The sequence below is a fragment of the Branchiostoma belcheri genome, unplaced genomic scaffold (genome assembly GCF_001625305.1).
Source record: "Branchiostoma belcheri isolate BF01 breed outbred unplaced genomic scaffold, Haploidv18h27 scaffold87, whole genome shotgun sequence".
In the NCBI taxonomy this organism is placed as follows: Eukaryota; Metazoa; Chordata; class Leptocardii; order Amphioxiformes; family Branchiostomatidae; genus Branchiostoma; species Branchiostoma belcheri.
In genome coordinates this window covers 949,498-976,785 of record NW_017804542.1, presented here as the reverse complement: position 1 = coordinate 976,785, position 27,288 = coordinate 949,498, and the positions used below count along the sequence as shown (strand labels likewise).

General features: G+C 44.5%; 1 protein-coding gene and 1 pseudogene across 1 annotated transcript; both read left to right on the top strand.

The window, feature by feature from the left end:
* The first annotated feature begins 1,764 nt into the window (after positions 1-1,764).
* Positions 1,765-15,132, top strand: LOC109487244 (annotated as a pseudogene).
* A 1,992-nt stretch (positions 15,133-17,124) lies between these two features.
* On the top strand, positions 17,125-26,834 carry LOC109487259. Its single transcript, XM_019791238.1, has 11 exons — positions 17,125-17,233; positions 19,232-20,693; positions 21,073-21,243; positions 21,788-22,001; positions 22,378-22,448; positions 22,831-23,050; positions 23,769-23,935; positions 24,392-24,549; positions 24,882-25,060; positions 25,575-25,737; positions 26,250-26,834. Exons 1-11 carry the CDS (start codon positions 17,147-17,149, stop codon positions 26,523-26,525), a joined length of 3,168 nt encoding a protein of 1,055 aa, XP_019646797.1. The 5' UTR covers positions 17,125-17,146; the 3' UTR covers positions 26,526-26,834.
* Positions 26,835-27,288: the final 454 nt, after the last annotated feature.

Sequence of the window (27,288 nt, the reverse complement as noted above, 5' to 3'; positions counted from 1 at the left end):
ACTTTATTGACACAACAAAAGTTCGGCGACTTTTGTAAGGTCTTAATACATGTATTCTATGTAAGATATGATGGAAATAACATACCAGTAACATACCATTGTATGTTACTGGTATGTTATTCTTTTTTCCTTTTGTTATTTATGGGTTCACCACACCACGAAGTGGTGGTGAACCCATATTGCTTTTTCTGATGTTTCTTCTCCTCCTTCTTCTTCTCCTGCCACTTCTTTAAATTGATTCAACTCCTTCATTTTTGGGCGAAATTACCTGTAATTTCGTATAGAGGTAGAGTGGGTAAATACCCCTAGGCGTTTTTTAAATTATTGTGATACAGGCTTTTAGAATGGTTTTATTTGAGTTTTTTTGGCTGTGTTATAGCAAATGTATTACTGTGTTAGTGTGCCTTGTTTACCACGTTTGGGCATGAGTCATCACAATGGAATGCAGGGCATCAACCAATAGGCATGCAGCTTTCCTCTATTCTTCTTGCTGATTGGCTGTTGGGATTTAACTTGATCAACACCTGCACAGAGCATTTCCACCTGCACAGAGCATTTCTTGCTGATTGGCTGTTGGGATTTAACTTGATTAACACCTGCACAGAGCATTTCCATACTGACAGTATGTCTGTATTCAAGTGTTTTGGTAGGTATTTCAAGCTTTCCTGCTCCAGCATTGGAATGCGGGGCATGGACGTTTTTTTTTTATTTTGAAAATCAACAGTTTGCATTATGCAATTAAAAATCCTAACCAATAAAGTAGGGAATAGCTATCCAACTGTTGTTTTAGTTGTATTTTACTTCATATTATAGTTATATCAATGTAAATCACTGTTTTCCCTTGTGTTTCTCATTCTTTCCCTGCCATGTCGTAAAATGTGGTGAACCCATCGCTGTATTTGCTCCAAAGCAAATATTGGCCTTTCTAGTTTGTAACTGCAATTAGCCCTCGGGCATGTATTTGCAATAAACTTTCAATAAACTTTCAATAAACATTAGGTATATGACAGGGTTTCACTGCTGGCATTTTGTTTGCCGTTGTGTTTACCTGGCCGTGACGAACTGTCGCCACGTGACGTTCCTGTATTGACGTTATATTTGGACACACCTGTCGTCACCTGTAAGGTTAGTGCCCGGTCACGGCCATCGTGCGGTCGTTTATGATTTTGTAGCTTGAGGCATGAATCCAAACTAGCTGCAGTGCTGAAAATTGTCGGCAGAGTTCCTTCTGGAACATAGCCAGGATACTAACCAATATACCTACATGATGTGCTTTGTGATAATGGACCTCAAAGCTAAACTAGACCTCAGTAGCTGTAGTAAATTACATGGTCTAGTGTGCTTTGTGGTAATGGATCTAATTAAACTGATGTGGTAAAATCTATTTACCTACAGTTATCTGCGTCTTTTTTGTACTTCTTGACAAATTACTTAAATAATACTTAAATAATAGTGCAGATGCTTGGAAACCTCAATAGTTCGACACCTCAATCCTAGAAACGACTGTGAGAGTTAGAGACTTAGCATCAATCACATAACATTAAGAACAAATAATACCACGCGCTACCTGCATGTTTACGAGTATTACCGACGTTTAAGTGAGGTTACTGGACTTTTGAGCTTTGTTATCGGCTGACGGATGATGTAATGTTGACACCAGCAGCGGGATGTTTGTCCAGACCTATGTTTGCTCGAGTCACGCGCATAAAGCCAACACGGAGAACGGGAACAGTTTTACAGACGCTCTCTCGGCGGAAGGTCGCCATGTTGCGGGTGTGTGAGAAACTCCGTGAGGCGGACGAGAGGGGCAGGAGGTACGGACTAGCCCGGGCGGAGACAGGCTACCTCCGTGCCCTGGTGGACGCCATGGCCGACACGGACAGGCTGGCGGAAGTGGAGCTGCTCAAAACTCTGGGCGACGTGAACGTGGAGAAGGGAAGACTCGGGAAGGACGTGGGGAAGTTCAACACGGCCTTGACGCTTTATCTGGCTGCTATGGTACGGTGTTACCATGAAGAACAGGCAGATGGTATAGAACACCGCTACCACTACACGGAGAGGCTTTTACAAGGGGTATCGTCGCAGGGTAAGGAACAGCCGACTGAAGACAAGGAGACGACTACACCTGCAAAGGTAGCGGAAAAGTTCCAAGCCCTGGACAAGACAAGGGCTACCGGAGGTAACACAGACTCTTTGCTGGTTGGATACGCACAGGTGATGATAGAGGCGATAGTAAAAGACAACAGCATGTTAGAAACAGAAGCGATCAAGAGTCTGGGTGAAGTGTACCTGAAAAGAGGAACAAAAACTGGAGACGCTAGAAACTTGACCAGAGCTACTGCTCTGTACAACAGGGCACTGGCGCGGTGTCACAACGTTCATGGAACAGTTGTCATTGTTCACCGCTTACTGCACACCGCAAAAATCAGGCAAGACATCACTACAAGAAACAAGGTGAGTGGACTATAAGCTGTGTTACATTGAGGAACTAAGAAAAATGATTAGTGTTATTCAATGAAATCAATGCGCTTCGTAAGGACGCACACTAAATTTGCACCCTATTGTGTTTTCGTACTTTAATTTTATGATTTGAGTTGAAGTCTTAAGGACAGAAATGTTGGTGTTAGTACAGGTAGGTCTTGGTCGATGGAACATTTGTCTCCTATTACGTCATTGTTGTAAATAGTGCCCAAAATACGTCCAGGGGTCACATCGGGGCTTTTACCTTTGACCATTGGTCAAAGTTCAACGGTGCATTACACAACAACTTGCCCACCTGTTAATTATTCATGACGTTTTATTGTGTTTTGCAGAGGTCATCACGTACGGAACATAATGACCTTTCATGAACCACGTATCGTTCTAATGGTCAAAGGTCAATTGTATAATCGATAACCTGTAAATCATGTACTTTCTATCGGCTCTAGCAGAGGGCAACACGTACGCAAAAACAACAAGACGTGAGAGGACGGAAGGGCCACTTCTCTCCCTTCTCAGCTGCGCCCTCTAGCGACAGAACCACAAGTCAAGTGGGTGACGAGAGGTTAGTGCTTCTATGACGATGTCTACTTGTAATAAGTGTTGTTGGTTGTTTTATATCCAAATAACTCTATATTAATAAACATGAATATGGAGCCTTTATTGTTTTTGCCAGAAATATATTACACAAGGTAACCAATACTACTGTGTATAACTTTTTTGTGACGTTGTTCGATGCTTGGGACACAATTGCCTTTGTACTACACTTTGTGGTGATTTTTTGCTTTTGTGAAGTACGCTTGTTTTTAAATCTGTTTCTTTGTTCAGCTCCTACCGCAGGTACATCCAGACGGCAGACCGTGACTTGGGAAATGGAGACCTGGACGCAGTAGAGCAGAACCTAGCAGCCGCCCTGAAGCTGGTTCACGGTCTGTTATACAGATTCCTTGAAAAAACCATTAATTCATGGCTAATCATATAATTTCCAAAATTTTGTCTTATTTTTTGTGTTATTTTTAAAATTAAAACCACTAGTTATGACACAAATATCATCCTTCGAAGGTAAATTTAACTATTGGAGCTATTTCTTCTTCTTCCTACCTACAGACCCAAGTAAACCCAACAAGGCTAAAGAAGCCGACTGTCTGTGCAGGTTGGGTGACGTCTACGTCGAGCGAGGTAAGCGGACAGGAGAAGGTAGGAAATTTACACAGGCGGCAGCTCTGTATAACGCCTCCATGGCCAGAACAGATGGATACAAACAAAGCATGGTAACGAAACTTCAAGAAACTGAAAGGCAGTTTCTTAGAAACACCTGTAACCTTGACTGTGAACCGTGTCCGTATAGCAGCGCGTTAGATCACAGAAAGGAACTGGACAACTCGCGCGCTCGTGCAAAATCTAAGCTCGAAGCAATTCATCAGGAACACAACCCTTATCAGTATGATGAAGACGATCCCGTCGTGAGAGAGGTAGAGATCAAACGAGCTGAAGCAATCAAGTACTTGTTCAAGAGCATCACAGTTGAAAGAAAAGAGTTTATCCAAGTACTGACAGATGAATGCATCGCCAAACTCGGACCTCCTTCCTGTAAGTACGCTTTCACCGGGTTGGGGTCACAGGCCACAGAACTGGTGACGCCGTACTCCGACCTGGAGTTCGCCATTCTGATTGAGGAGGGGAAGGATGATGATGATACACGGAGGTACTTCCTAAATCTCACACACTACTTACATCTAAAAGTCATCAACCTTGGGGAAACTATCCTCCCAGCCATGGCCATCCCCTCACTCAACGACTTTCTCTCAGAAGTCCGAGAGAAAGACTGGTTCTACGACTCCGTCACACCTCGCGGCTTCGCCTTTGACGGCTTTATGCCATGGGCTTCTAAAACTCCGTTTGGAAGAGACCAAACAAGAACCAAATGTCCTGTAAGTCTCATCCAGACTCCAGTGAAGTTGGCGGAATATCAGCATCTGCACATCGCTCTGGCAGAAGGCTATCACCTGTCAGACATCCTCAGACGGGTGACCTACTTAACAGGAGACGAGTCCTTGGTAGATGAGTATGCAGGCATTGTCAAAAAAAGCGTCGACCGTTCTCCTGTATTGTCACGATTTTCAGCAATGCTGATACTGAAGGATAACATTCAGGAAATAGAAAATGTTGAACCAACTGGGCAGCTTCTGGATGTGAAGAAAGAAATATACCGTTTTCCCAGCGTGGCCGTTGATGTGTTGAGTATTTGCTGTGGTATCACGATCCCCAGTGTGTGGGGAATGATAGAAGAGTTACACAAGACACAGCGGATCAGTGACGAAGATGCCCACCACTTGACTGTACTGATCAGCATCTCAGCGGAGCTACGGTTAAGAACGTACATTGCCAACGGAGGACAGAAGGACAGAATGTCTCCTCTCACGGAGATGAAAGTCCAACTGGACAAACGCGACATAGATGATACTTACGTCGAGTCTGTTTTCTACATACCGGACTCTAAAATGTTGTTCAGGTACTACTATACAGCCATTCCTTTAAAACGATGCATTGCGGATACAGTCGCAAAGGAAAAGACAACGACAAAGATTTTCCCAACAGCCATCTTTGACACCTCATCTCTAACAAAGGGTCGAATAACACGACGGTTGTTGCAGTTAGACGCATCCAGACGTCACCTGGAGGCTGCTCTGAAAGATTCGGGTGGTGATGAGGAAAAACAGTTTGAAATACTGTATGAATTAGGCAGTACCTCTTCCAGGCGCGGTGACTATGAGACAGCGAAGAGCTTCTACGAACGGGCACTTAGCACTGGAAATGCTATTGATGGACGCACATTTGCCTCGTTACTTGGAAACATTGGGGCATGTTGGAGTGACCTTGGCGATCAGAGAAAAGCTATCAGTTATCACGAACACTCACTGAAGAAGAAAAAAGCTAATTACGGTGAAACAACGCAACATCCTGACATTGCTTCGACACTAAACAACATTGGAGCATGTTGGAGTCACTTTGGTGATCAGAGGAAAGCAATCAGTTATTACGAACAGTCACTAAAGATGAATAAAGCTATCTATGGCGAAACAACGCCACATCCTGACATTGCCTCGTTACTTGGAAACATTGGGGTATGTTGGAGAAACCTTGGCGATCACTGGAAAGCTATCAGTTATCACGAACAGTCACTGAATATGGGAAAAGATAACTATGGTGAAACAACGCCACATCCCGACATTGCTTCATCACTGAACAACATTGGGAACTGTTGGAGGGACCTTGGCGACCAGAGGAAAGCTATCAATTATCACGAACAGTCCCTGAAAATGAGGAAAGCTATCTATGTTGAAACAACGCCGCATCCCGACATTGCGTCATCACTAAACAACATTGGTATATGTTGGAGTGATCTTGATGACCATAGAAAAGCTATCAGTTATTACGAACAGTCATTAAAGATGAGGAAAGCTATCTATGGTGAAACATCGCCGCATCCCTCGATTGCTTCATCACTAAACAATATTGGTAACTGTTGGAAACAACTTGGAGACTACAGTAAAGCCATGAGGTATTACGAACAGTCACTGCAGATGATGAAAGTTATCTACAGGGACAACCCGGCACATCCCCACATAGCAGGGGTACTGAAAAACATTCTACTATGTAAAAAGGCCATCAGTGATTAGGGTAAAGTCGTTAGTTATTACAAATCGGCACTCAAGAATAGCTAACTGTGGAAACACTACGAGACTTCCCCAATCTGCCTTACCATATCGTCTCATTATATACCTTTATTGCCCCACTATTTGTATAAGATATAATGAATGGCAACTTCTATTACTTTACAGCGATTTTAGGAAGCCCGTGTACTCTACAAGGGTCAAGGCATATGAGGAGACTATTGTATATCTGTTTTGTATTCATTCTAATTATAATATGTATTTGCATTGAAGTGTTGGGAGGACAAAGGTGTCAATGCACCTGTTTTGTCCTCCCTTCCACTTGTATACTTGTACACGTGGTAAATTCAAACAAACAAACAAACAAACAAACAAACTATATATTTGTACAGTCGTTGGAGGAATTTCAAACACTATTGAAGTGTCTTACTATTCATAGTCCCATATTTGCAATAAAGAGATTATCGCATGTCAATATTTGCAATATCAATAAAGGAAGAGATTCAAAGCTTAGTGCAGTGAGTGGATAAATGATTAAGTAATGAATGAACGAAGGAATGAATGAATAAATAAAATCAACTTCTACTTTTTACTCCTACAAGCGCATGTTGAAAACCTGGGCTGACCTCTGACCTCATCTGACATAATGACAAACGGAATGGTATATGGACTATAGTATGGATACTGGCTGTGTATTTGATGACATGTTTGTTTTGTCCTGTTGTTACTTCTGTATGTTTTACATTGTTTTGTTCCTTCTACCATATGTGCGTTGTATGTACTATGTGTCCAGGGCCCCGCTGTAAAGCAGTGCGTAGCCACTGAGAGGGTCACCCTGGTTAAAGAAGACAGAATAAAAAAATAAAAAATTCAAATGAGAAATGAAAGTCACTTTTGAGATCAGTTCTATGTACAGAAGTTTTACATGATGTAAAATATGGATTATGATTAAGACAACGGTAGTGAATGAACCACCGCTGGTCTTCAGTAAAAACTGGCCGTACGGGGTGTACTGATCATGTTGAATCACAGGTACATATAACGATGTATATTACATATTCCCGAATATACCCGAAGCATTTCTACCTTCTAATATGGATGTGCAGAAAGAGTCAGTTAGTTGTAGGTAGTGAAATTTCAAATACCTGTAGGTGAGAAAGGGGACACATGTATATACTATTAGATAAAATACGATATAATCCGTTACATGTTGTCTTTGTTTACGGCTACAGTGACGCCCTGAGAGAGGCTGGTGACCAGGCTAAAAACATTAAAGTAGGGTTGCCATACCAGGGCATTGACCCAAGTACAGAATCAGTGGCCTGCGTGAACACACATACCAAGTGAGAACCGTGGTAGAGGTCACAGACCGTGACATGTAACTGTCACTAGGGATACGCAAAAAACTACCACCATGTACGGCTACAATAAAGCCCTGAGAGAGGCTGGCTCTAAATCAGGGATATCAGGGTAATGACTTAAGAACAGAATCAGCGGCCCGCGTAAATACATATACCATGGTAGAGATCACAGACCGTGACATGTGACGCCAGACGCCAGAGACCGATACATGCTACAATGAAGCCCTGAGAGAGGCTGGGGACCAGGTTAGGACTTTAAAGCAGGGATATCATGGCATCGACCTACGTACAAAATCAGCGGTCCGCATAAATACATAGACCAAGTGGGAACCGTGGTAGAGATCAGATACCGTGACATGTAACTGTCACTAGGGTTACACAAAAAATTAACACCGTGTACGGCTGCAATGAAGCCCTGGGGGAGGCTGGTGACTAGGTTAGGGCTTTAAATCAGGGATATTAGGGCATTGACCCTAGTACAGAATCAGCGGTCTGCATAAATACACACACCAAGTGAGAACCATGGTAGAGGCCACAGACCGTGACATGTAACTGTCACTAGGGATACACCAAAATATTAACACCATGCATGGCTTCAATGAAGCCCTGGGAGAGGCTGGTGACCAGATTAAATCTTGAAAGTAGGGTTACTATACCCGGGCATTGGCCTTTGTAGAGAATCAGTGGCCTGCGTAGACACACTAAGTGGGAACCATGGTAGAAGCTACAGACCGTGACGTGTTGTCTCTGTCACTAGGGTTACACAAAGCATTGACACCATATACGACACTACAATTCAAACGTTGGCATTTGAGCTAGGTTATAATTAGGGGTAGAAAACATTATTACCCTGAGTAAACTATAGTATATTTTTCGGCTAGGTAGGAATTCGAGTGTCCAGTTGGGGCCACTCACCAATATACTGTAATTTCTGGGTGTTAAGATATGGTATATAAAGGTGTACCAACAGGCTTTCCCGAACACGAGACAACCTGAAAGAGTTCAAATGGCGGAAAGATCAAATCAAAGACGACAATGGACTTGTTTTAAGCACCTAGAGAAAGCTGTGTTAAGAAAGCAAGAGGCCCTGGCCCTAGCACTTAAAGTGTTATGCAGGTAAGCAGGTTACCTGATATGTTTACGGACACGGGTATTTCCGAACCTTTTGTGTATTGGACCTTTGACCTCTGCATTGAAAGATGACGTAATGTTGACACAAGCAGTGGGAAACCTGTGCCTGTTCAAGCCAGGCGCATAAAGCAATTAGGAGGGGAGCTGTGCCCGTGAAGACAAGGATTTTTAGAGACAGTTTCTTAGCGTAGCAAGCGCCCGCCATGTTGCGGGTGTGTGAGAAACTCCGTGAGGCGGACGAGAAGGGCAGGATGTACGGACTAGCCCGGGCGGAGACAGGCTACCTCCGTGCCCTGGTGGACGCCATGGCCGACACGGACAGGCTGGCGGAAGTGGAGCTGCTCAAAACTCTGGGCGACGTGAACCTGGAGAAGGGAAGACTCGGGAAGGACGTGGGGAAGTTCAACACAGCCTTGGCGCTTTATCTGGCTGCTATGGTGCGGTGTTACCATGAAGAACAGGCAGATGGAATAGAACATCGCTACCACTACACGGAGAGGCTTTTACAAGGGGTGTCGTCACAGGGTAAGGAACAGCCAACTGAAGACAAGGAGACGACTACACCTGCAAAGATAGCGGCAAAGTTTCAAGCCCTGGACAAGAGACGGGCTACCGGAGGTAACACAGACTCTTTGCTGGTTGGATACGCACAGGTGATGGTAGAGGCGATAGTAAAGGACAACAGCATGTTAGAAACAGAAGCGATGAAGAGTCTGGGTGACGTGTACCTGAAAAGAGGAACAGAAACTGGAGACACTAGAAACTTGACCAGAGCTACTGCTCTGTACAACAGGGCACTGGCGCGGTGTCACAACGCTCATGGAACAGTTGTCATTGTTCACCGCTTACTGCACACTGCAAAAATCAGACAAGACATCACCACAACAAGAAACAAGGTGAGAGAACTATTTTGCTTAGTCACCACTCGCTAGTGTAACTACACTTCCGGGTTTCGACTAGATTTGTTTATCTAAAAATATCCCGTCATGCATTTCGCGGCGTTATTGGTGAAAAGGCTAGCATATCGTGTCAAAGGAGGTCAACAGCCTTTTTTCGGCTAGAATGATAGGAAATTCTCGTATTGATTTCTTCACTTCATTGCTTAATTCTCCTGTTATGGGTGGAGTTTGTACTGACTCTTTGAGGACAGAATAGTGCTATAAGCTGTGAATATACCTGTGACTTTCTGTCTGGGGGTCTAAACAACAGAGTGGAATGTGTCTTACTTCGCACTTGTAGTTTGACGATGTTCAAATTAAACAATCAATCATGACATTTTGTATCCCCCTCCAAATACTTTGATAGTATTGACCATAGTCTCATGATTAGTTTATTGATAAGAAAGTTTATTGCAAATACTTGCCCGAGGGCTAATTGCAGTTACAAACAACATAGAAAGAAAATACAGTGATATGTGAGACTATATCTACCTCTAACATTATACTATATGCTACAACATGACATGACACTAGTTTTACAGGGTTTGACTTCTTCTTTTTAGGCAATGGAAGACGAATTTACCCACTTCTTCTATAATATGTGGGTTCTTTGATTTTAGTAGTAAAATTGCTTTTTTGTGGTAAGGAATGGTGGGGAAGTAAGGCAGCATTTTGGACACGGTGGTAAATAATTGATTTCTGATGTCATAAAATGGACAGTTAGAGATGAAATGAATTTCCGCGTCTTCCACTGCATTTCAGGAGCAATATTTACAAATCCTCTCCGACACAGGTAGTTTCATATATCGCCCTTTTTCGATTTCCAAGGAGTGGGCACTGATTCTAATTTTACTAATAGCGGAGCGCTGATCGAAGTCACAGTGTTCTAGGTATTGTTCTAAACAGTATTCAGTTTTACATTTTCTGTAGAATCTCAGTTTGCCGGTATTAACAGACAAACTATGGAAGAAAGTTTGAATATACATGTCTTAAAGCCTTGTCCTTAATTCTTTATACATATGTTGAGGATCACAGGTTGTACTATCAATATGCAGTAGGTAGGAATATCCACAGTGGTCGAGGATCTCCTTCACTCGCTGTAACAATGTTCGTCTACGACTATATGACAGGGAATTACGTTGTAACAGGAGTGCATCAACTTGCAGAGGGTGTGTATCGGTATTAAGTTGTGTCAAGTGAGTCCAGAATTTAACAGTAAGCAGTGATATATCTAAATCTAACGGGAGTCTTCCTAGTTCTGCTCTAGCTGCTACATTACTACAATTTCTATGCACCCCAAGTACATTCTTACAGAAACGGTTATGAGAACTTTCGATTGGTGAGGTCTCATTTACAGGATCTTTTCCCCAGATTTCACACCCATACAGGAGTATTGGTTTGATACAAGCGTCAAATATTCTGAGCAGGCACTTCGGAGAGACAGAAGAACGCTGTAAAGATTTGAGACTAAACATGGCTTTCCTTGCTTTTAGTGAGAGTTGTTTTTTTTTGCAAGAGAGAAGCTACCGGATGAGGTAATATTCAGGCCCAAGTAGAAGTAGGAGTGGACTATGTCCACTTTGTCCTGTCCAAACATAAAACTTTGGTGTGGCAAAGACCGACCAGATTTGTTATGCCATGCATGACCATTATTCATGCATGGGTCATGTCAGGTCGTTTACCTTTGACCTTCGAACAAAGCTATTTTGTGGATTACATGACCACCTGTTTACCATATATACGTCCTATTGCAGAGGCCATCGCGTGCGCAACGGCAAAAGGACGTGAGAGGACGTAAGGGCCACTTCTCTCCCTTCTCAGCTGCGCCCTCTAGCGACGGGACCACCAGTCAAGTGGAGGACGACATGTTAGTGCCTCATCAACTGTTGTTTGAAATCCAAATAACTCATTAGAAATGAATATGGGACCATCTGATATTTTGTATACAAATATGGTAAAAACAGGGTTGTTAAAGGAAAGGATGTTTACGATCAAATAGGTAACATTGTGAAATATGGTCACATTAAATTTTAGTGTATTACATTAGATTTTGACATTGTTAAAACGCTACACGCTACAAGTTGTACAGATTTAAGTTAGAATATTATCATAATCTCGGTAAAGTATTGCATGTAATGCGAATTAGTGCATTCATCGCGTTTGTTTCTTTGTTCAGCTCCCACCGCAGGTACATCCAGACGGCGGACCGTGACTTGGGAAATGGAGACCTGGACGCAGCAGAGCAGAACCTAGCAGCTGCCCTGAAGCTGGTTCACGGTTTGTTATACACTTGCCATGCATACAACATCTCATTATGATAACCCTCTTTGACTTTATAGTTTTGTAGTTACTAGTTCTTGTTCAAACTCCACAAATATCATCCTTAAGTAAAACCATGCAACTAGCCTAAATATCGCTGTTTGAGTTTGGCCAATTCTGATTTTTACACTCCCTACCTACAGATCGCAGTAAACCCAACAAGGCTAAAGAAGCCGACTGTCTGTGCAGGTTGGGTGACGTCTACGTCGAGCGAGGTAAGCGGACAGGAGAAGGTAGGAAATTCACACAGGCGGCAGCTCTGTATAACGCCTCCATGGCCAGAACAGATGGAGACAAACAAAACATGGTAACAAAACTGCAAGAAACAGAAAGACAGTTTCTTAGAAACACCTGTAACCTTGACTGTGAACCGTGCCCGTATAGCAGCGCGTTAGATCACAGAAAGGAACTGAACAACTCGCGCGCCTGTGCAAAATCTCAGCTCGAAACAATTCATCAGGAACACAACCCGTATCAGTATGATGAAGACGATCCCGTCGTGAGAGAGGTAGAGATCAAACGAGCTAAAGCAATCAAGAACTTGTTCAAGAGCATCACAGTTGGAAGACGAGAGTTTATCCAAGTACTGACAGATGAATGCATCGCCAAACTCGGACCTCCTCCCTGTAAGTACGCTTTCATCGGGTTGGGGTCACAAGCCACAGAACAGGTGACGCCATACTCCGACCTGGAGTTCGCCATTCTGATTGAGGAGAGGAAGGATGATGATGATGATACACGGAGGTACTTCCTAAATCTCACACACTACTTACATCTAAAAGTCATCAACCTTGGGGAAACCATCCTCCCAGCCATGGCCATCCCGTCACTCAACGACTTTCTCTCAGAAGACCCAGAGAAAGACTGGTTCTACGACTCCGTCACACCTCGCGGCTTCGCCTTCGACGGCTTCATGCCATGGGCTTCTAAGACTCCGTTTGGAAGAGACGAAACCAAAAGCAAACCTCCCGTTAGTCTCATCCAGACTCCTGCCAAGCTGGCCGAATATCAGCATCTGCACATCGCCCTGGCGGAGGGCTATCACCTTTCAGACATCCTCAGACGGGTGACCTACTTAACAGGAGATGAGTCTTTGGTAGATGAGTATAAAAGCATCGTCAAGAAAAGCGTAGACCGTTCCCCTGTTCTGTCGCGACTGTCAGCAATGCTGATACTGAAGGATGATATTCGGCAAATAGAAAAGGTTGAACCAACAGCGCAACTTCTGGATGTGAAGAAGGAAATCTACCGTTTTCCCAGCGTGGCCGTTGATGTGTTGAGTATTTGCTGTGGTATCACGATCCCCAGTGTGTGGGGAATGATAGAAGAGTTACACAAGACACAGCGGATCAGTGACGAAGATGCCCATCACTTGACTGTACTGATCAGCATCTCAGCGGAGCTACGGTTAAGAACGTACATTGCCAATGGAGGACAGAAGGACAGAATGTCTCCTCTCACGGAGATGAAAGTCCAACTGGACAAACATGATGTAGATGACACTTTCGTTGAGACAGTTTTCTACATACCAGACTCTAAAATGTTGTTCAGGTACTACTATACAGCCATTCCATTAAAAAGATGTATTGTGGATACAGTCGCAAAGGAAAATCCAACAGCAAAGGTATTCCCAACACCCATCTTTGACACCACATCTCTAACAAAGGGCAGAATAACAGGACGGCTGTTGCAGTTAGACGCATCCAGACGTCACTTGGAGACAGCACTGGAAGAGGCAGGCGGTGACGAGGGGAAACAGTTTGGCATATGTTTTGAGTTAGGACTTTGCTTGCAAGAGCGCGGTGATTGTGAGAAAGCGATTAGCTACTACAAACGGGCAATCAAGGTTGGAAATAATATCTATGAAGATAACAAGGTACACCCAAACGTGGCCTTGCTAATTGGAAGCTTGGGGACATGTTGGAGTGACCTTGGTGATAAGATGAAAGCTATTAGGTATCTCGAACAGGCACTGGAGATGATAAAAGGTACCTATGGTGAAACAGCGCCACATCGCAACATTGCTGGATTTTTACTTAACAACATTGGTAAATGTTGGAGTGATCTTGGTGATCAGAGGAAAGCTATCAGTTATTTCGAACAGTCTCTGAAGATGAAGAAAGCTACTGTTGGCAAAACAACACAACATCCCGACATTGCTTTATTACTAAACAACATTGGGACATGTTGGAGTAACCTTGGCAATCAGAGGAAAGCTATCAGTTATTTTGATCAGGCACTGCAGATGCAGAAAGCTATCTATGGCAAAACAACGGCACATCCCAAAATTGCTTCATCACTAAACAACATTGGGAACTGTTGGAGTGACCTTGGCGACCAGAGGAAAGCTATCAGTTATCACGAACAGTCACTGAAAATAATGAAAACTATCTATGGCGAAACAACCCCACATCCCAACATTGCTTCATTACTAAACAACATTGGGAACTGTTGGAGTGACCTTGGTGATAACAGGAAAGCTATCAGTTATTACGAACAGTCACTGAAGATGAGGAAAGCTATCTATAGCGAAACAACAGAACATCCCGACATTGCTTCATCACTAAACAACATTGGGGGATGTTGGAGTGACCTTGGTGATAACAGGAAAGCTATCAGTTATCACGAACAATCACTGAAGATGATGAAAGCTATCTATGGGGAAACAGCGCCACATCCCAGCATTGCTTCATTACTTTACAACATTGGTAAATGTTGGAGTGACCTTGGCGATCAGAGGAAAGCTATCAGGTATTACGAACAGTCACTAAAGATGACTACAGCTATCTATGGTGAAACAACGCCACATCCCAGCATTGCTTCATCACTTAACAACATTGGAGCATGTTGGCACACAGTCGGTGATCTCAGTAAAGCCATTTGTTATTACGAACAGTCAGTGGCTATGATGAAAGTTATATATGGGGACGACATGTCACATCCCAACATAGCAAAGGTACTGGAAAACATTCGATTATGTAAAAGTGCCCTCCGTAATTAGAGTAAAGCCGTTAGTTTTATATTTTACAAATTGCGACTCAAGATGAGTTAACTATTGAGATACTACGGTTCATCTCTACAGTAGTCATTGTATTGCTCAACAATCTAAAATAACGGGTGGACTGACCATTTTGAAACTTATTTTTCTAACATCACAGACATGATAATGATTTATGTCGGGCCACCAGCAATTCGTTCGTCATTCTAGAAATTTGCATTTTGGAGTATGACTAGTCGACTACTTGTAAGTATAATATAACTATAATATAGCAGCGCCATGTGCTTCTTGTCATTTCTTTATAGGTGTTTACATGATTACTTGAACCATAGTATGTCTTAGTCAATATGACCCGGGAAATATCTGCATTCCTTTGCCCACAAATGTTGCCTGACCCTGTTTATTAACTTGTGACCTCGCGTGTACAAAAACTACACTACTATAAATGCTATATATAACCAGGCCTGGGTAGAGGTTACTATTCATGCCGATTTGCTACTAAACATAACCCCTCTGACAGGCCTGGTGGAGACTACTATTTTGACAATATGCTACTATCCATAACCCCTTATGCAGGCCTGGTGGAGGCTATTATGTTTGCAGATATTCTACTATCCATAACCCCTCAGGAAGGTCTGGCGTAGGATATTATTTTTGCCAATATTCTACCATCCATACATCATCAGGCGGACCTGGTGGAGGCTGCTATTTTTACAGATATTCTACTATCCATAACCTCTTAGTCAGGCTTGGTGGAGGCTACCATTTTTGCCAATATTCTACTATCCAGAACCCATTGGGCAGGCCTGAAGGACGTTACTATTTTTGCTGCTATTTTACAATCCATAACCCATTAGACTTAGGCAGGCCTGGTGAAGGCTACTTTCTTTGCCCATATTCTAACATCCATACCCCCTCAGGCAGGCCTGGTTAGAGGCTAACCGACCTGAAAGCCGTTGCCAGAAGAGACCGACACGTCACGTGTGCACGAGGCACAGCTGTTTAACCAGACCCACATCCGGGTCGCCACATCCACACGTTTCCCCGGCTCTCTCCGGGCCCGTACAACTGGCAATGGGATTTCGCTGTCGGCCGTTGTGTTTACCAATCAATAATCCGCGGTCTGATGCATAGCGGCTACAGTCACGCACAGGTCCCGCCAAGATGATCTGCCATTGGCACAGACCCTCCAGTTGTGTTTACCAGGCTGAAACTGTCGCCATGTGGCGTTCTTCTAAAAAGTCAAGGGTCTGTGACCTGATTAAGACATGAAATTATTTGAAAATATTATGTAAAAATTGCCAGCAGGACAAGGGCTATTGAAGTTATTTCAGGACACACCTGTCCTCACCTGTAAAGTTAGGGTCCCGTAACAGCCATTCTAAGATCGTAGGCAAACCGGACGGCATGAATCCTGCAAAAGTCAGCTGTCTTATTATTGAAAGGCTGTCTTAGAATATTGTCTGTGGTAAGTTGGGTCACAGCCTGATTAACCATTTTTTGACATCGAAATCTGACGTCGTCCTACGACTACTTTGACCGCGCTCATACAGACCTGTGCATGATCCACAACTGTGCTGACAAATATCCAGGCGGTATGAAGAGAAGAGCATGTAAGTATTGTGATAACTTTCTATGTCTGATATGATAATTATGAAGGAAATGACAAACTGTTTCGTTACTTTTCTTTATCTCGTCCACATCGCGAACAGTCCTGGGACTCTATAACGTTTGGATTACCTACAAATAGTGATTTCGCTGTATGATTTTGCTATAAACACAATCACAACCCTGGAATTTGAGACTACAGCTAATCCTACTATACAATATGTTGAGTCCTGATTTTTAACAACGTGCCGGATATCTATCTGCGTGACTCTGGTTACCAGGTGGGCCTGCCGTTACCCTCGGCTGGTTACTATGAGTGTGACAGCTGGGCTGGGGCAAGGGTCAGGTGTGGGGCAGGTGAAGTAGATACTGTTTACCTGAGGGGGCATAAAGTCACTCGCTTGGCTGTCTTCTTGTGGCACACATCCTTAAGAACATTCTTAAGGGGTATGAATGCTTCTTCTTTCTTATGTACAACCCGTTACTCCAAACACAAGTTCTTAGGGACGTTGTCGAAGGCCTTCCTTGCAATGGAATGCCTTGGATAGATCTTGAGATGTAGCAATGCAGAGGGTATTTTGCAGACCAGCAGAGGCGCACAGCGTGGGCTGCCGTGCCTGAGGACCACTGAGCTGTGAGATGAGGCGCGGAGTGGCGAGGCAGCGGAGGGCGGTGGTGCTGCTCCTGGTGTTCGCAGTGGTCGCCATCTTCTTCTACTATCGCAAGGTGAATGACGCTTATCTGAGCTATTGCACGCTTAATTGGGGGGGGGGGGTCTACGTTATGCTGAATTCGGCTAGGCAAACACGCCAACCGGTTGAGAAGTATATGTGGAGATAAAACAGATTTCCCCAGGAATTGCGAGAAATTAAGAAGTTGTGATTAGAACAGTTGGGCGTAATATAATTAGCAGGATAAGGTTTTTTCTTTAGTGGTAGGCCTAATGTTATAGAACTTAGCATGAAAGTTCATCTGTGTTGGTATAAATCATTATGAAATAAATTTGAGGTAAGTCCCAATTCTGTACTCTAAGTGTTGGAAGTTACAGCTTAGTCTTTATTTCATAATGTTTTAGAAGTTGGCACGTTTTTGTAGATACACACTGATTGTTTGGCTGATCCCCAGGTCGGTTTGCCTGCCAAATATTGCCCTTATCAAGAAAGTAAACAGTACAACTTACAAACATCGCAACGATAAAACCAGGGGCAATCAAACTTCTCATACTGTAGCTTCAACTTACTCTGAACCATGCATCATTACTCAATTACTTGAACAAAAGTATCCCCATAGCAGCTAAGCTTCACATTCATCAATAGTGTCATATTTACAATATGCTACTTCAAAATGACACGGGGTAACCTAAGAACCATAGGCAAGTTAACCTGGCGCCAAAATCTAGATTACAACTGCAATCCAGTATAGATGATGTACTAAACAAGCGATGGAAAAGTATAATTCAATCTCTCCAGATTCTCGCAACGCCATGTGCTGTATTTATGTCAGCCCAAACATCACACCCAAACACGGTCCTTTGATTCTAGAGTAAACATCTCGAGGTAGACAAAGGCGTGTGTTAGGTAGGGTCGATCACGCCTTCAGGTTTGTTTGAGTTAAACACGGATCCTGCTCATACAAGCATATTTACCCAGCCGGGCGCAACAAGCCTATTCGGGTGGCTGTAGGATACATAAATCATTTGAATCAACTGTTGTAACTTAGCAAAAATTGTATTTCATTAGTTTAGAGATTAAACAAAACAATAAGAAACTCGACATACCATATTTCGTTTTTAGTGCCTAAGCAAAACCAGAAGGTAAAAGACCTGTGCTTACATAGTATCACATGGCACCACTGTACCTTTAAGTGTGGTACCTACCACTAGACCCCTGTCACCCGTTCAATAGAGTACACTTTATCTCCAAGTAGATATTGGGTAGAAGACAGTAGCGTTCTCTGATTGCTAGGTTTCTCTGATAGTGATAGGCAGGATTCGGGGACAGCCACTCACCCCTAGATCTGCATAAAGTGGACGGATGGAGGGGCAAATCTTAACAAGAAAGGTGACAGTATTTGGGGAAAGGGTGCTACCTAGGAGCTTATATCCACATACGCTCCTTGGAGCTACTAAGAGAAACCAGTCTATGACACGTCCGGTAATCAGAAGACGTTGTGATCCTCCACCACCTTCAACATCCGCTTGGAGATTACGTACACTAATCCAGCTGATCCTTACCTCAATGTGTTTGCTCGATTACATAACCTCACCGCAATTTGTCGTGAAATCTCTGTTTACTGTTCGTGTTGTTTGCGCTGCTTCTCAGGTGAACTTTGTGACCAAAGTATAATCTCGTCTGCCAGGCGCGAGAGAAGGCTTAGTACTTAGTACTATGCACCAAGCATAGCAACACGTGCTTAAGGGACATCATGGTCGCAAACGCTGCTCTGAAGCCTGATAATGCGAGATTATCATGGCCTTTTAAGAAACATCCAATTATTTTCCACAGAAAAACAGGACTTCCTGACTTTTTAGACATAGTTCTTTTATACCACACACACAGATGAACGTTCATGCCACTGGTCTCTGTTTAAACTGTATATCAATCGGTTCTTAGGAATGGCAAGGAATGGCAAGCGATTGTAAAACGATTCTACGTGGTCTACATTGGCGTATGTAACGCTATTGATCAATAGAAATTACTCTGACTTCTTTTCGTTCCGTTCCAGACCCAACAGATGACACTACTGTCAGAGGTGAGGGGAGAGGCGCACATTGGGATAGCAGATCAGCTGGACAATGGCAGAGAGACCGCTGGGACTACACAGCCAAGTGGAGCAAGCAGGCCTGTCTCCACACCTTCACGAAAAGAATACACCTTAGCGGGCGCAAGGGAAGAACAATTTTCCGGTACAACCGTTCCTCACAGTTCTCTTCTCAACGCTGCAGCCGAAGACAATGCTCCCAGAGACGGCACAGGACGAGACTTAACTTCACCTGTAAAACGCAGCACGTTTGTTCCAGATCATCTGGTCGTTGAGATACACACTGTGGTAAAACCAGTAGACTATGAAAATCGTGTTGTAACTGTGAAGAAGCCAGCTACGCATTCTACACGTAAAACTGCAACAGGAGCAGAAAATGTTGCAAAAGAGGAGATAGTTGCATCAGAAGGGTTACTAATAGACTCTGCTGGAAACGTTGCAGAAAACCCACTTATACCTGACATTACACATGTAGCAACTGTACCAAGATCTGCAACAAGAGAGACACAAAGATTTCCTATAGATGATACACTTAACTTTGCTCAGGTGGTGGATGGCAATGCTGCTACAACCGTGCAAGAACCTTCCAAAGCGAATGTACAAGAGTCTACTGCAATAGATGTACACGTTGCAACAGTTGCGCAACTACATAAAACTACGTCCTCTACTACTACTACTGCTGCTATTATTAAACGTACAGACCATGCAGATATTATAGAACTCAACGGTTCCGCTAAAGCTACACATAGACCCTCTGAAGTATCTACACAGAAAGCTTCACTTGATGTTCACAAGTCCGCTTCAATCGCGCCAAGCGAATCTACTACTACAGCTGCTGCAATAAGTGAACATATCCAAGCTCCATCGCCTTCGAATGAGCCTTCCCAAGTGGTTGTCCAACAAACAACAGTAAGAGCACAACCATTTACTGAAGGTGCTCAGAGACCTTATGCCATGTCCGCTGAAGAAGTCAGAACGAACAGAACTAGGTCTATTCTTCAATCTGCTTCAGCTACAAGTGTTTCCGCTGTTCCACAAAGCGTCCAGACTCCCTCTGAACACAACAAACTTGCTGATGTTGCAGCAGAGAATGCCGTTAGGTCTGTAACAACCTTAAGGGAGGAAAGTGTGCCAGGTAAAGACGAAAACACACCATCTACAAGGACAAAGCCACTGCCTGAAGTGACCAGAACCACCCCCACTACTCCAGACCCACATCAGAGCCCGTTTGATGCCATGCGGTCACGTTTAACCAGTGGAAGACTAAGCACCGTGGAGCTGCTACAGCCCAAAGATGTATACAGAATAGGAGAGGAGGTTGTGGTTCTGGTGCAGACTAGAGACCAGATGAACAGGCCGAAAACACGAGGAGGAGACTACCTAAAAGCTCGGATGATCTCTGACGACGTGGCCGCAAGCACTCCAGGTACGTGTGTGAAGCAATTTTGTTAGTGTTAGTCTAAGGCAGTCTAGAAGCTTCGTGTGAGTATCTGGTTGTTCCTGCGTTTCTCAATATGCACAAAGCAGTATTGCAGAGAAAAATACGGTTTTTGCTCCGTTTTCTCTTGTACTCTAAACAAATAAGGTCAATAACCTGGACCAGACGGCCGTCAAAATAGTAACCCTTGTGGTGTTGAGTTACATTATGTAGCAAGTGGCAGGACAGAGCTTGGATGGCTGGTCACCATGGATGTGTTTGAGTAAGTGTAAACAGAGCAGTAGTTTGCTAAGCTGGACCAAGAGATAAAACATTATTGTTTTGCAAATGTTACCTTTCTAAATTGTTTAGTTAATTTGTTCCTCAGGTGCAATCACGGACCACGCTAACGGCACGTACACGGTGCGGTTCCGGGCGGGCTGGAGCGGGACGGCCGCCGTACAGGTGCACGTCATCCACCCGCGGGAGGCTCTGGACGTCCTGCGCAGGCTCAGGAACGTGGAGAGGAAGCGGGTCAACGCCTGCAGTTTCCCACACGGTACGGATGCCTTTCGTCTCCCGGGCGCTTTAGATTGAACATTGCTGTAACAGGTGTTGTGTATCGGTGCACGATATACTATAGTATTCAGAACCATGCCTATCTAGTTCTATCATATCCACAATCGTGCCTATCTAGTTCTATCATATCCAGAACCGTACCTATCTAGTTCTATCATATCCAGAACCGTGCCTATCTAGTTCTATCATATCCACAACCGTGCCTATCTAGTTCTATCATATCCACAACCGTGCCTACCTAATTCACCTGTATCCAGAGAAATGTATCCAGAACCGTGCCTTTTCCTGAATGTGTCAGGGTTCGCACCAGGCACGAGTTCGGTTCTCTCATATCCAAGAAGGTCCCTACTTAGATAGTCAGCTCCTGACAGGCAGTAAAATAATTGTGTAGCACAGCACAGGCTAGTTAGTGGCCCATTTACAGAAAGCAGTCTTGTCGGCAACGTTGGTAAATCAATGCTATCGGCTGATGTCTTTTATTTGAACCCTCAGCAAAAATGCAGCCATGTTTCCACGTGTTTCAGACGATGGTACGGAGTGGACCCGCTGTTGGACAACCCCGTCCCGGGACCCGCAGGAAGAGGAGTGCAACTTCTCGCACGCCCCTAGCGGAACCGATTGGTACTGCAAGAAGCCAGTCAGGGCGCCATGTTCGGCTATAGACGTGTGCAGTGGGGGAGGGCTGCGGCCGCTGGAGGAGATCGGCGTCACAGAGACAGACAAGATGCTGTTCAATGAGTAAGCTATCTAGTTGTTTTGCCTTCCATATTTTGACGAGTGAGCTTTCCTTATTTTGTATAATGCATGTATTGTCTATTGAACGGTCATTGAGCTTTTCTTGAGATATTCTTCGTCGTTCACTGAAAAACATTAGGTTTTGGCTTGATTTAGAGTGTTAGCATTCAAGCTCTAACATATCTTAATCATGAATGCCACAGAGTTCGAAACAATGGGCCGAGCAACGTAGATATCACGAGATGCCACAGAACCAATGCCAACTGTCTCTATTCTTAGCAAAGTTGTACAGTACAACACAACTTACTTTTACCGAAAAGTTGGTAGATCTATCCTTTACGGTGATGAAAAGTTCAAACTGCTCTATTTTCCCGTGCAGAACGTTCATTGATCAGGCAGTCATGGAGGGAACGACTCTCTGGGTGCAAGTTACGGAGCAAGGCGTGCCTTGTAAGTATTTAAAGTGACAACAAAGTATCACAGGGCATCCAGTTTTACATGCACAGCCCATCAGTTATCATCATCCATGGCAACAGCCTTCTCGAGTATCATTTGTCGACGCTGCTGTAACAAGTGATTACTTTAGACAGGATTGTTAACGTTGGTGCTTCTGTGAATGGGAAAAATGTCTGAGTGACTATCAAAAAGTAGTCACAATGGCCTGGTAGAGGTCTTCTGTAATGGTCACTTGTACAGGTTGACATGTACAATGTACAGTTGTTGTTAGCATCTGATAATGTATTCATTCAAAATAGCGGTCTTAACATGCCATAAAAGTGTGAAGTCTGACACCTGACACCTGACGCGTTCGATCTGTAACAATCCCTTACAGGTGTAATTCGGCACGGAAGCGGGAACTGCCTGTACGCCACGGACCCGGATGTGGAAGGCAGCGACCCCTTGCGGCGCGGCGTGGTACTGTGGCCCTGCACAGACAGCGCCCGGCAGGTGTTCGTGCTGAGGCATGACGGGAAGATAGCCCACGTGGACAGCGGGCTCTGCGTCGGAGCGATAGACGATAACTCTACAGACAACGGCCTCGTCGTTCTGAGGTAACCATAGAAACTACGATTGTACCAAGCTTCACATATATAGGGCTGAAAGCAGAGCAGAGCAGAAGTTGGAGAAAATAGGGAATGATTTGGCCATTAAATTAGCCAGCTAGAAAAAGATCAGGTCGGAAAGGTTTCGAGGGGAGCCACTTCCATTTTGTTTGAGTGTACTGCACTATTCAGTCAGCCAGAAGAAGAAGAAGAGGAAGAATCTGCATGGTACAGACCAAACACTTCATGCGATGGTGCAGTCCTATCGTATTTCTTTTAGCGTTGATAAAACTGATTTAGATGCAAAGCGGGGGGCCCGTGTTTTCCATACGTTACAGATCTCACCACACTGATCAGAAAGAGTAGGGCTTATCCCATGCAGTGTGAGTGCATGGTTTAAACCTTACAGTCCGGTCTTACGTAGCTTGTACTAACTGTGCAAAACAAATTAACGGCTCTCAGTCGCAAATGTGCTGATGTTGACAAAGATTAGCCTAAGAGGCTCGGTGGGCGTCACTCCACCGTGCATGGTGGGGAAGTCATGTAAAGTGCCTTTCCCAAGGGCACAACGTCGGGCCACGGTGAGTATCGAACCCGGGACCTCTCAGTTCCGAGTCCAACGCTCTAACCGTTGCACCACCGATGCCACTTACTGTACAAAACTGACTTGTTATACCTATAAAAGCGGTTTAACGGTTATCCGAACCAAAACTGATGTATCATACAGGGACTGTGAGTCTGGAGGGTTGCAGTTCAGGCGGACAGAAAGTCGCGCCATCCAAGACGTGGCGACGCTCAGGTGTCTCCACCCTCACCTGGACGTGCAGGTGCCGCTGGACGGATCACCTGTACGGCTCGCAGAGGGGTGCGACGTCGTCTTCGAGTTCATGGAAGGTCGGTTCTCTCAGTTATTTGTCAGCATGAGATATCGGTCACAAGAGTTATACTACTAGTACACTAGTGGCAGTGACAATGTAAGGATTCATATATTTCGCCACACACTGCGAAAACCGCCAACGTCCACAACAAGAACAGCCCTAGACTGGAATCCCCAGGGGAATCGTCACAGAGGCAGACCCCGCCTCTCTTGGAGAAGAGGCGTGAGGAAAGACCTGGAGAGAGCCAACGTGGCAAGAGACCAAGAAGATTGCGAAGAACTGGAAACGCTGGAGACAGAGGCCCTATGCTCCCGAGTGGGCGAAGAGGACTAAGTCAAGTCAAGTCATATATTTCGTAATGCGCTAGTGTTTTCAGCATATAACTTGATTCCCCAGTGTGCACAATCTGTAAGCCAAAGGTAACTGCGTCTCTGAGACCGCTAACACAATGCATTCGTTGCACTTTCTACAGATATGTCTGGCTTGCCGAAGTGTGAGCCAGGCCGAGCGCCCTCTGCCGGTTTCTATCTGCACGACAACTGGTACACGTACGCCTGCCGCGCGAGACAGTTCCCCAACCGAGAATCCGTCATGAAGTGCCTTACCAACAAGTCCGTCTACATGTACGGGGTAAGTTGGAAACTTTCACTCTTACTTATAGCCAACCTTACTTATAGTCGCCGCTCCTTATAGCGAAGTATACTCTCTTTGCTAAGTAAAAATTTGTTGCAGTTAGATTCTTACTGAGAAGTAATAAATGGTAACCATGCATGTGCAATTGAGCATAGAAATTGAATCCCAGAATGCGGAAGTTAAATTGCGTTATAATCAATGCAATGGCGATTTTATATACGACTAGTTTTTGAAAATTTGATTAAAAATTTTGAACTTCCGTCTCTTCATAGCCTTGTGTAACCAATCTTAGTTGCTGAGCACCATTTCCGCTTTATTTCTTCTCTCAGGACTCCACAGTACGGCAGTGGTTTGACCACCTGAACGGCTACCTGGGCCTGACGCGCTTGATGCTGCTGCCGGGTATGCAGAACTGCCACATCGGGCCGTGCGGGTCGCACCACAACAGCACCGACACGCACCTGCACATGATGTTCCACAACTTCCCCATCTACGGAAACCCGTTCAAGTCAGTCGCTGTAGTATTTACTGTATCTAGAACCGTGACTATCTAGGTCTATGTCTGATAGGTCTATAGCGTTTGGCTCAGGCACGGTTCTGGATATTAGTGCATGGTAGTATCCACGTATCCAAGAAAGTAGATTTTCCTGTGACTCTAGTTCTATTTCTATACCTGAAAGGGCTAGTATCAAGCACGGTTCTAGATACATGTAGTCTCCGCGTATCTAATAACGTAGATTTGCCCCCCAGACACTTTCTTCGTACTCCACAGAATCAAAGAGGCACTACTGCTTTTTCCTTCCGAAGTAAGAATCAAAGATATCCAGAATCTGATTTCAGAGTAGCAAACGTTTCTCATAATCAAAATATGCAGTGATAATATTTCTCTTGCCAACCAATGTGGTTGGTCTGTGAGATGATATGCTGTCCATTTCTGCCTTAGCCGTCTCTTATTATGATTATGTACTTATTTCAAAGATGATGAAAGCAAATAATGATTTTCCTTCCTTTGACCCCCTCAGGTACCATCGGATGGTTTACATCTCCGAGGAGCTGGACCGGCTGCAGGGCGGACCGGAAGTCGCCGTCGTCATCACCATCTGGTTCCACTTCCTCATGGAGCCGATTCACATCTACCGGAAACGCATCGTAGCAATCCGCGACGCCATCCTGAGACTCCATCAGGTAAGAAACATTTCAACCTTGGCTTTAACTTAAGTTCCACTGAAGAAGTCAAATAACAAAAAAGAACTCCATCAATTCAGGCTCCCTGAACACCCCCTTGTATACAACTACTGCATGCCTAGATTGTAATGATACTTGGTAGGTAAGTAGGTAAGTAAAAGACGACGGTAAAGATTAATTATGGACCTCCTTCAAGATGTCCTTGGTACACCAGCAGAACTTTCTGCTCTCTCTTGTCCTTAAAATGCTATGATCTTGATTTCTGTCTGGCAGATAGTTTTGAACAGAAGTGTCGAACAAAACTGGCATAGCAAGTTTCGTCCCTCAAACTCTGTCCTCCCGTTTATCCTCCACCACAGCGGCATCCGGCAACCCTGGTGCTGATCAAGTCCGGTAACATGGCGTTCAGCTCTCTGTGGGCGCCGACCCAGGTTTTGTCCCTCAAGCGACTTGTTCTGGAACTGCAGGGGCATTTTTGTTAAGCTCTTCACTCCTGTTTGTCCTCCCCACAGCGGCAGCCGGCGACCCTGGTGCTGATCAAGTCCGGTAACATGGCGTTCAGCTCTCTGTGGGCGCCGACCCACGTGGGGAACTACCTCATGGCGGACGACTGGATGTCCGAGGACCTGGACAGGCTCCAGCGGGAGGTGTTCAGCCCGACCCGGGCCGTGTTCCTGGACGTGTGGGGCATGACGGCGTGCCATCGTGCACAACACGACATCCACCCGCCTAGTGTCATAGTCGCCGCTGAAGTTAGGCTGGCGTTAGCTTATATATGTCCTACATGATACATTGGACTGCAATTTATTTTTAAAATTGATGCTAACATTGATGTTAACATTGATGCTAACATTGCCCACCTTAAGTGTGAGGCATGACGGCGTGTCACCCCGCCCAGCACGACATCCACCCTCCAAGTGTTATAGTCGCCGCTGAAGTTAGGCTGGCGTTGGCTTATATATGCCCTACATGATACGTTGTACTGCCGACGTATTGGGTGAACTGTACGCCGTCTGACTAGAATGTACCAAGAAGCTTTCAACACAGAATGTCCTAGGATGCACTCAAACTTTGAAGACAGAACTTGTTTTAGTGAAAAAAACGATCGTGAAATGCCGCTAGCAATTAAAAATCTGGTCGCTGGAGGGAAAACCTGGGTTGTGTGTTGCTCATTTGCTTATACTTTTAATGAGCGGCAAATTATTTTTACATTGATGTTAACATTTGCGGCATGCCATCGGGCACAACACGACATCCACCCGCCTGGTGTTATAGTCGCGGCGGAAACTAGACTGGCGTTGGCTTATACATGTATATGTCCTACATGATGTATTGGACCGACGATATGTTGCGTGAACTGTACTTGGTCTGACTAGAATGCACTCAAATTCTGTCTATAGTGACCACCTATCTACTGGGAACATTTCTTTAAGTTAGTCCGGGTTATATTCACTTTTGGTAGTCTTGGAGGTTATTTTCTCATTGACTGTACCCAAGGGTCTATAGTCGAGTCCCTTAAAGGCCCAGGTGTTGTTGTCGCGGCTGAAGATC